This window comes from Vombatus ursinus, unplaced genomic scaffold (assembly GCF_900497805.2).
Source record: "Vombatus ursinus unplaced genomic scaffold, bare-nosed wombat genome assembly UNPS02014801.1, whole genome shotgun sequence".
Lineage (NCBI taxonomy): Eukaryota > Metazoa > Chordata > Mammalia > Diprotodontia > Vombatidae > Vombatus > Vombatus ursinus.
In genome coordinates, this window is record NW_020954579.1 from 12,598,774 (window position 1) to 12,609,387 (window position 10,614).

Genomic DNA, 10,614 nt, shown 5'->3' on the forward strand with positions numbered 1-10,614 from the left:
ACATGGTGGCCAGGTGGGGAGACACGGCAGCCAAAGTCACCTTGAGGCTCACAACAATTCTCTTCCTGCAAGGAAGGAAAAGCAAAAAGAGCCAAGGAAAGGATATATCAGTTCTTTTGTATGTGAACTCAATTCTGGTTCAGTCACTTGTCCGCATACAGCAACCAATCCCCAGAGTCACTTAAGGCCTGAAATAGTCTTATCAAGCCTCTGCATCTTCAGGCTTGAAACCAGGAAGAAGATAGTGTATATGCTCTGTATAACTGACCAGGAAGGGCAAATATACCTGTGCTTGAAGGACTGGACGCTCATTGGCCAGTGCCTTATACAAGTGACTAAGCTGCCCTTTGATCCCACTATGGGGCATACCCCAAGAAAGTCAAAGAAAGAAATGTGCAGTATATACCAAAATATAGTTGTACTCTGTTAGCAAAAAAACTAGCAACCAATTGGGCCTGTTATTTGGGACGTGGCTAAAAAGCAAACAAACTAACAAAAAAACCCATGGTACATGAATGTAATCAAGTATTATTGTGCAGGAAGATTGGCTTCACTAGGCTGCCAGAGGGGTCCATGACAAAAAAAATTGACCTTTGAACTAAATGATCTCCAAGGCTCGTTTCAGCTATGAGGGTCTATTATTCTAGGACCTTGAACTTTTTCCAATAAAATATGGGGGAGTACAGCTTGGGAGGAAGAATTAGTGATAGACGAACGAACGAATGAATGAATGAAAAAAGCATTTTTTAAGCGCTTAATATGTGTAAAGCACTGCTTAATGCTGGACACAAGCTTATCTTCTGGCTAAGCACAACGCCACCCGAAGTTCAAAGAGGAACTCTCTGAACTAGGAACCAAAGTTTTCAGCACAAAGGAAGTGGACGGACGAGTTTGGGAAAAGGACTCGGGTCAAAGTCGCCGGGGGCGTAGGTCCTTGACGAGTGCCGGTGGGGCGGGGGTCCCTGCAGGGGCAGGCGGGGTGATGGCGGCGGTGGGGCTTTGGGGCGCCGCAGCCCGCCGTTTGAGGCCTCTCGCGGCCATCGGGCCTGCTGGGTGCAGGCAGACGCTGCAGCTCGGGCCCTCGACCCCGCCTTTCCGTCCAGGGCGGGGCCGGGCCCTCCGCTTGTCCGCGGCGACCCCGGCCGGGCACAACAAGTGGTCCAAAGTCAGGCACATTAAGGGCCCCAAGGACACGGCCAGGAGCCAGGTCTTCACGAAGCTCTCGAGGCTCATCCGTTTTGCTGTTAAAGGTGAGCGGGGAGAGGGGAAGGAGGGGGAAGGTGGACTGACCACGAGCTCTGCTGCTCGTCTGGGAAGGCTCTCCGGCCCTGGCCACCCACCTAGCCCAGCGGGCCAAGGTGGCGCGGCGCTAGAATTAAGGGGGCTTGGGAAGGCTTACTGTAGAAAGTGGGATTTTAGCTTTTGTTTTTATATATAGTATCCTCGTTCCCAGATGTATCTCTTCCTCCTTCCCGACCCGCCACCCTTAACCAGCTCCCTTGGAACGAAGAATTAAAAAAGAAAAGGGGGGGTGGTACGGTTCTATAACAATGCATTTAATCAGCTCTAGGACAAAGTTTCTTGGTCAGTATAATTACACAGCACTAAATTTATTTTTTTTCAATTATATTGTTAGTAGTCATTGTGCATATTGTTTTCCTGGTTCTTTCTACTTCATTCAGTGTGAATTCATATGTTTTTCTGTGCTTTTCTGAATGTTTTATATTCCTCATTTCTTACTCTGCAGTCGTTTCATTATATTCATGCACCACAATTTTTAAGCCTTTCTCAAGTTGAAGGACATTTACTTTGTAACCAATCTTTTTCTACTACAAAAAGTGTTGCTGTGATCTATATAGGACCTCTGACCCCTTTGGGATATATGCCAGTGGTTGAGTATCAGGGTCAAAAGGTATGGACAGTCTCTTCCTTACCATAATTCCAGAACAGTTAAAGAAAATCATAGCTCCACCAACATTGTTTTGTTGTGCTTGTTCCAGCATCAACTATATTAATCTTTTGTCATCTTTGCTAATTTGCTGCATGTAAGGTGAAACCCCAGGATTATTTTAATATGCATTTCTGTTAGTGATTTGGAGCAATTGTTCATACAGTTAATAGCTTGCAGTTCATCTTTTGAGAACTGTTCATGTTTTCTTGGCCACATATCCATTGAAGAATGGCTCTTTTTGGTCTTACATATTGGTATTTATTTCCTGTTAATTTTGGGTGCTAAAACCCTTATCAGAGATACTTAATGCAGAAATTTTTTTTTCTGATTGACCATTTCCTTTCTTATGCTAGTTGTATTGATTTTGTTAGTACAAAAGTTTTTTTTTAATTTCTTGTAATCAGAATGATCTATTTTGTCTTTTGTGATTGGCTCAATTCTTTTTTTTTTGTTCTTAAGATCTGTCCACCTAGCCATAGCCATGAAAGGTAGATGATGTAGTACTGTTCTAATTTTTTATGATGTACATTTTATCATCATAACTTCTAACTCATTTCATCCTTTATCTCTGTTTTAAACTAACAAGCATATACTCACCTTCCTGAAACTTAGTTGGGAATAACATCTTTCTCCAGTTTGAAATTCCTCTTCATTTCTTCCCTCTAAAAACAGTAAAATCCTTTTAGCTTAGTTGGTCTCATTTAGTATTGTTCCTCCTTCCATACTTCCTCCCCTTTGGATCATGAACATGCCCATGTACTCTATGCTTTCTAGAGGTGGGGTTTGTTTAAATTCTGTGAACTAACTTTCTTGGTTAAATTAGGGCCTCCTATTGCAGCAGTCAGAATGAGGGCCCCTTGAGTTCAAGGAATTTGAAAATGAGGGATCTTGATCAGTTGCTTCTCCTACCCATTTCAGTTCCTTTATTTTGTGGCAAATGCCTCTAAAATGAATGATTATATGGCAACCCAGTGCCTAGACTATATACAGGAAAAGGAAAGCACACACAAGACTTCAGTGTAAAAAGATAAGTTTCAGTATGTTCTGTATAGCCAACCAAGATCTCAGGAGTGTTGGAGAAGGGAATAGCATGCTGCAGTCCTCCCAATCCACATAATGGGGTTGGGACAGTGAGTTGGCAGCTCCAAATATGTCTTCATTGCTTTTCCCTTTTTGTATAAGAAAAAGTTCCCTCTCTGACATGTGTTAGAGAGACTTCCCCCCCCCCCCCCAAAGTTCCAGGATGGTGATCAGTGGAACAAAGTGTATTCTTCTCTTTCTACTTTCAGATCTATGCTTTGGGATCTTTAAGTGTAATAATTGGTTGAGGGAATAAGATATTAAAATGTCATGTCTCCTTATTTATTCACAATTAACAAGGAGGATATGTAGGGGATTTTAGATATGAAGCCAGGTGCTATGAGACCATTTTGGTCCACATGGACACTAATCAAAGAAATTATTGGGAAAAGAAGAAGAAATCTTTTTAGCCCATTTTAACTATATATGTTTTTTAGATGTGAGGGAAACCAGGAATGAGAGAAACCATAGTCTCACTTATGTCTGTCTTCTTCCACAGAAGGTGGCCCCAACCCCGAGTTAAACAGCAATCTGGCCAACCTCCTGAAATTGTGTCGAAGCAAAAACATGCCAAAGTCAACTATTGAGGCAGCACTGAAAAGTGAGGTACTTACCTTCCATTTACCTTACCTTACCTGTTATCTCTAGCACCACTTAGGTTTGGATGCCTAAAGGAAGCTCCTTATATTGTCTTGGAGAAAGGTTGCCCTTTATGCTAACAGCTTTGAACTGCAATAGTTATTGTACTTAGTTTATATACTACCCAGATCTTCATTGTTCCAACTTCTAACCATTCCTCAAGGTCCTTAACCCTGTTATTCCCCAGAGGGAGCAGGAACAGACTAGTTGGGGAGGTACAGCATACATAGCATGGGAGCCTACAGTATGGTGGGCTAAGGGTAAGGTTGAGAGATGCCAGCATACATTCTTGGTGACCGGTTATGAGTCATTTAGTATGACAGCTGGGCCTGGGACAGGAAGAGAGAGAGTTAGGAGGGAGTACTTACAACTGGAGAGGAAGTATCTGTTCTGGAGGACTCTGGGAAGTCAGTAAACAGTGAGGAAGCTGGGGGATTAAGATTTCAGGGAAATTTCAGATATCTTAAAGCAACTACCAAAAAGCAATACAGTACACCCAGCAGAGGAAGGGAGTCCCTAGGAAATAGGTTTCTTTGGGTAGAATTGAGGGACAATTACTAGGCATGTTATATGCCAGATATATCTACTCTGGGGAATGCAGAGGTCTTTTGTGCATTCTTTCCCAAGCAGCAACAAGGCTCTTGTATGCCAAACCTTAAAGTGGATTTGGTGATATGAAAAACCCTTGGCTGAGAGGTCTTGCCTCCACTGCCCCTGCAGCTCTTAGGTCATTGATAGTCTTAAGGTGGGAAAGACTATGGATTTTTGGTGCTTGGTAATCTCTGAGGCAACACAAAGAACGCAGAAACAAATATCCGGCTTGGGAAAAGGACATGTAACTACCCACTTCAACCATATTTGATCATAGGTGAGATGAAGGGTCTCTAAGGCCTTGTCTATAAATGTTAGAGATAATTTCAAGTTTTGAGAACCCAGGCTCCAGCCCAAGTTAGATATGGTGTGGAGTGGATGAGTTAGAGATGGATAAATCCTAGCTGTTTTGGTATTGTTTGTTGCAGAAGAACAAGGACATCTATCTTCTCTATGAAGGACGAGGCCCCGGTGGCTCTTCTCTACTCATTGAGGTACTTTCTGACAGTGGTGCCAGGTGCCATGCAGCCATCAAGCACATCCTGAACAAACACGGGTGTGTGGTAGGAGGTGGTTGGGGGGGTGGGGGGAGAGGCAGAGTATGGTAGGTGGAGGAGCAAAGAGCTTGATTGCTGATTCTTTCCTCGAAAAGTTGTTTGCTTTCTCTGGCTATGCTAGTTCTAAGTGAACTTATCTCAGTTCAAGTAGTGTCTGTTATTGTTTCAGTTTTGATCCCCCTAAGCCTTCTTGTAGCCTAGGGTCCAACAAGTTTCTGCTTTTGATTTCCTGACTAGATGGCTTCTAAAAGTCTTTTTCATTTAATTTGTCTTGAGTTTTTTTTTTTCCCAATCCCCAATAATAAAGTATCCTGATATTGAAACAAAGCACTTACGGAATAGATTATACAGAATTTCTGGAGAGGTGGTAGAAAGATAGCTATCTTCATCCTACAAACTCTAGTTAGAGATGAAAACAAGCAGAATTAGGATAAGGGGAAAAAATTATTGAAGTGATTTTGAAGAGAAACTCTAGGACTATTATCCTGCCTAGTAGTGGCTTCCTTGTTTTCCTCTGGAAAAGAACCACTTCATGGCTGTTGGGGTGGGGGAGGAGGTCAATGGTAAGGCATTTTGTGGATACTGAGTGACCTAAAGCAGTGACCTTGGTCCCCTTCTTTGTTCTTATACAGGGGGGTGATGACTGATGGGGCCAGGTACTCCTTTGACAAAAAGGGGGTGGTCATCGTTGGCACAGAAGACAAAGAGAAGAGGACTGTGAACTTAGAGCGAGCCCTGGAGTTGGCATTTGAGGCTGGAGCTGAAGATGTACAGGAATCTGAGAATGATGATGAGAAAAACATGCTTAAAGTAAGTTTGAAGGAGAGATGTTAAGTTGCTTCTTTTGAAAAGGCTTCCAGAAAAGATTCGGGAAAATCAGTTCAACATATGCCTTTTTTTTTTTTTTTTTTTTTTTGCATTTTTAGTAAAGCATTTAAAAAATATATTATTAGTATTATATCTGTTATTATTCTTAGATCACTTGCTATGCTGCTGTTATAGGCTTTGATCTAAAGTATTCATGGTCTAGAGGCACTGCTCTTCCCACATTGAATGAGGATCCTAGTATCATATACTTTAAGTTGGAGGGGACCTCAGAGGTTATCCTCCCAGAATAGGAATCCTCTCTACAAAGTCCTTGATAAGTGATCAGTTTCTACTTGAAGACCTCCAGTGCTAGGAAGCTACAAGCTGATGTGGCAGCCTGTTCAGCTTTTGAACAGCTCTAATTGTTAGGGAGTTTGTCCTTATATTGAATGAAAATGCACATTTCTGCAACTTTAACCCAAAATAAAATCAGAACATAGGAGTTCACAAGGGCCTTTGTGCCACCTCCTGATAATTTTTCATTCACTACTATTGTTTAGATTGTATATTATACTTTTTTGAATGCTGTACTAAAAATGTATTTGTTTCTACTTACCTTTTTAACAATCCTCATCCTCATTCTTGCTTCTAGACTGTTATAAAATGATAGGGTGATAAAATGCACCCTATATCTAGTTGCCTGTCTCTTTGAAAGGATCACCTATACCTTTGCCTCAAAATGAGCTCTAGGACCAGTTTCCTAGCAACTATCATTTTTCTTTTTTTATAGAGTAACACAGTCTGCCTGACTCTTCCAAGAGGCTTAAAACACATTTTGTTATTTCCCATTGCCTCTAAATTAACTTGGATGCTACCAGATAAAGTTGGCTTTTGCATCTCTAGCACTCATTTCTGTTTTAAGCAACAATTTAAAAATTTTTATTGGTATTTTTTTATTTTACATCTTCATTTCAGATTATATGCCAGGAAGCCATCTCTTGGAACAAAGAATAAAAGGGGGGAGGAGGAGAAAAAAAAACAGTTCAGCAAAATCAACCAACACACTGACTGAGTCAAACAGTGTATGTTCCTTACCCATAGTTACCTCACCTCTTCAAAGAAAAGATGGAGGCACATTTTCTTATTTCTTCCAGGCAAGCTTGGTCACTGTAATTACACGGCATTCAGTTTAGTGGTTTCTTTCTTTCTTTGCATTTATATTGTTGTAGTCATTGTATATATTGTTTTGTTGGTTTTCTTCCCTCTGTACAAGTTTATGTAAATCCATGCTACTTTGAATTCTTCATATTCCTTCTTACTGTGCAATAATATTACATTTGTGTACCACATTTGCTTAACCATTCCCCAGTCAATGGGTATTTCCTTTGTTTCCAGGTTTTTGCTACTACAAAAAATCCTGCTATAAATATGTTGGTATATATGAGATCTTTCTGCCTTTGACCTCCTTGGTCATATGCCTAGTAGTGGGTTATGTGTACCAAAGAGTACAAACATTTTAATCAGTTTCTTAATCCCAAATTTCTTTCAGGAAGAGTTGGATCAATTTATAGCTCCACCAGCAATGTATTAGTGTGTCTGCCTTTTCACAGCTCCTACAGCATTGACTCTTCCCATTTTTTGTCATCTTTGCTAGTTTTCTGGGTGAAATTTCACAGATGTCTTAATTTAAACTTGTGTTATTACTTGGAGATTTGAAATCTTTTCATATGCTTATCCATAGTTTGTAATTTTAAGAATTTTTTTTTTGAGAACTATTTGTTTATACCCTTTGACCACTTATGAGGAATGACTCTTGTTCATATATTTGTATTAATTACCTATAAATGTTGGAAATTTGACCTTTATCAAAGATATTTGATGCAATTTTTCTCTGGTCTATCATTTCTTTTCTTATCCTAGTTGCATTGATTTTGTTAGTTCAAAAGCTTTTCAATTTCATGTAATCAAAGTTATCTATTTATATCTTTTGTGATGCATTGTTGGTGGAGCTATGAGTTGGAGAATAAAGTGACAAAAATGTCCATACCCTTTGACTCAAATATTCCACTGGTAGGTTTATGTTCTAAGGAGGTCATTGACAAAAAATCCTTATATGCAAAAATATTTTTAATGTCACTTTTCATAATAGCAAATAACTAGAAATAAAATAGATGCGCATTGATTGAGGAGTAGCTAAACAAATTGTGATATATTAATGTAATGTAATATTGCTGTCCTGTAAGAAATGGCAAACATGATGAATACAGAGGAACATGTAAAGATTTATATGAAATAATGCAGAGTGAAGTTGGGAGCAGAGCCAGGAAGACAGTTATAAACATTGATGGCAACAACAGAAATGGAAGAAACAACTGTAAAACCACAGAAATAGAATTTTGCAAAATTATAAACAGTCTTGACTGCAAAGAAGAAATATTAGAAGACGCCTCCTTCTTTCTTGCACCCCCTTTTGCGCAGGTTATGTGTGGAACATTGTATATTACATCAGATTTTTTTTATGGTTTGATCAGTTTTGTTGCATTTTCCCATCTTCCTTCTTTTCCTTTAAAAAAAAATTCCTTATTCTAAAGGAGGTTCTCTGGAAGTAGCAGAGTATAGGTATGAAGGGGGAAATCTAGTCAATATAATAACAGAAGATAGAAATAAAAACCGCTTGCCCTTAGCTATAACTATGAAAGTTACCCGATGTAATTCTCTTCTGGAGTTGTTGGGGGATTTTTGTTGTTGTTGTTCCTATATTTACTTAACATTTTATTTTTTCCCTGATTACATATAAAAATAATTTTTAACACTTATTTTTTTATGAATTTGGAGTTCCAAATTCTCTCCCTTCCTCTCTCCCCTCCCCCCCAATAAGAAGGCAAACAATTTGATGTTATACGTGTACAGTCATGTAAAACATATTTCCACATTAGTCATGTTGTGAAAAAACACAAAAAAAGAAAGTTTAAAAAAGTATGCTTTAATCTGCATTCAGACTCCCATCAGTTCTTTCTCTGGAGATAGATAGCATCTTTCGTCATAAGTGCTGTGTGGCTGAGAATAGCTAAGTCATTCACGGTTGTTCATCTTACAATATTGCTGTTACTGTGTACAGTGTTCCCCTGCTTCTGCTCATTTCACTTTGCATCATGTAAGTTTTTCCAGATTTTTCTGAGAGTATCTTGCTCCTCATTTCTTATAGCATAATAACATTCCATCACAATTATATACCACAACTTGTTCATTCATTCTCCCATTGATGGGCATCCCATCAGTTTCCAGGTCTTTGCCACCACTAAAAGAGCTGCTATAAATACTTTTGTACACATAGGTCCTTTTCTTTCTTGCCTTTTATCTCTTTGGGATATAAACCTAGTAGTGGTATTTCTAGGTCAAAGGGTATGCATGGTTTTATAGCCCTATGAGCATAGTTAGAGTTGTTTTTTAAAGGTATGACCTTTCATATTCTGATCATGTGTCCATTTTGAGCTTCTAATGATTTATGGTGTAAGATATTGATAGGTCTCAAATCTAATTTCTGGCATATTGCTTTTTCCAGTTTATATGTGACATCCCTTCACTGCATGAAGTGAGGACAAAACTGGACTCCTTGGGCTTGTGTTCTGAGTCCTGTGTCCTAGAATTCATCCCTAACATGAAGGTGAAGCTGTCAGATGGGGACATGGAGGCAGCCGCCCATCTAATCCAAGCACTTAATAGCTATGAGGATGTGATTCGAGTCTATGACAACATTGAGTAACAGAGTTGGCCTGGAGAGACACAGCCGGGTGCCTCACTGTTCAGATAGCAATCCATCTCAGTAGTGTGAATTTTCATAAACTACCTTTGGGACCTGAGGAGAACAGGAAGCCTTGACAGGTCATTAGTGTATTAAGCCAAGGTCCGTGGCAGTGGCGAGTCGTCATTGTCTGCCTTGCTGCTCCATGAGGAAGGAAGACCCTTGGAATCTTCATACCAGTGGCATGCAGCACCATGATGAGGAAAGCTGAGATGCTGTCTGATCCCTGCTGACTGACTGAACCTAGATGCCTAATCAAGCTGCTGCCCTCAGCTTAGTTTCTGACCTAAGAAGGTCACCTTTTAGGTGACTTCTGGGTGAATCACTCTGAATGTCTAGAATAGAAACTGCTTCTTGATTAGGAACAAAATGATTTATATTGGTAACTACGTTGTTTGGTGTGTGATTATTAACTCTCTTCAATGGTTTTTTTCCCTTCCATTCTCCCATTTAGGAAGTGTGACTTTATCTGCCTCGGTACATTAATTCTCCCCAGCAGGCCTAAAATCCTCCTTTGAATACTCCCCCATCTCTGTTCTAACCTTTCTTTTGCCCTATAGATATACCTTTAATGCTTTGATCTATCACAACAACAAATGGCCTAAACACACTTATGTGAAACATAACTTGCTGATTATCATCATCCTCAGATTCTGCCTGAGGAGATAGGTAAGGCATATGGGAGAAAGGAGGCCATCTGTGGAGTTCTTGGGGTGGGATCTTGTTTACCCTGGGTGCCCATCAAAGTAAAAGAATGGCTGTGGTTGCATCCCAATTTCTTCCCTCCAATGGGGCTGCCTACACACCTTCTCTGCCACTAGAGGGCAGTAACCCACTGCCCAGTCCACCTTGGAAAAGACTGCAGAAAATTAATTTCCAGACTCCAGGTAACTCTTCCTTGGGTACCTGCATTGGTTAGGGGCCTGAATATCATGTGTATTCAGAAGGGCCCTGATAGCAGATTGTGTGACCCTCAGAAGGGACCTGTTAAATTGGATCTAAATTAAGGTTCTGGGATTGCAGCATGTATAGAAGGAAGTGCCCTGTTTTCAGCAGACCTAGGCTGTAGGACGTGTTCTGCCAATGTTCTTGCTCTTGCTTTTGGACCCGACTGTTGAAGGTACCATCATCCTTCTTACCCAGCTTTGAAATCTAAGTCCTTCCTGACTTTTCTCTCTCCCTCACCC

General features: G+C 40.2%; 1 protein-coding gene across 1 annotated transcript; it reads left to right on the forward strand.

Annotated features, from left to right (window-relative positions):
* Positions 1-982: 982 nt before the first annotated feature.
* Positions 983-9,813, forward strand: LOC114051191 (translational activator of cytochrome c oxidase 1). The gene is made up of 5 exons (XM_027873402.1): positions 983-1,250; positions 3,531-3,637; positions 4,690-4,817; positions 5,451-5,628; positions 9,188-9,813. The coding sequence occupies exons 1-5, from the start codon at positions 983-985 to the stop codon at positions 9,386-9,388; spliced, it is 882 nt and encodes a 293-aa protein (XP_027729203.1). The 3' UTR covers positions 9,389-9,813.
* The last annotated feature ends 801 nt before the right edge of the window (positions 9,814-10,614 follow it).

Excerpts from the sequence above, each read along its gene's own strand:
- LOC114051191 (XM_027873402.1), top strand. The coding sequence starts at position 983 with ATGGCGGCGGTGGGGCTTTGGGGCGCCGCAGCCCGCCGTTTGAGGCCT. Across the intron at positions 3,638-4,689 it reads AGGCAGCACTGAAAAGTGAG|AAGAACAAGGACATCTATCT; the intron begins GTACTTACCTTC and ends TGTTTGTTGCAG. Across the intron at positions 4,818-5,450 it reads CACATCCTGAACAAACACGG|GGGGGTGATGACTGATGGGG; the intron begins GTGTGTGGTAGG and ends GTTCTTATACAG.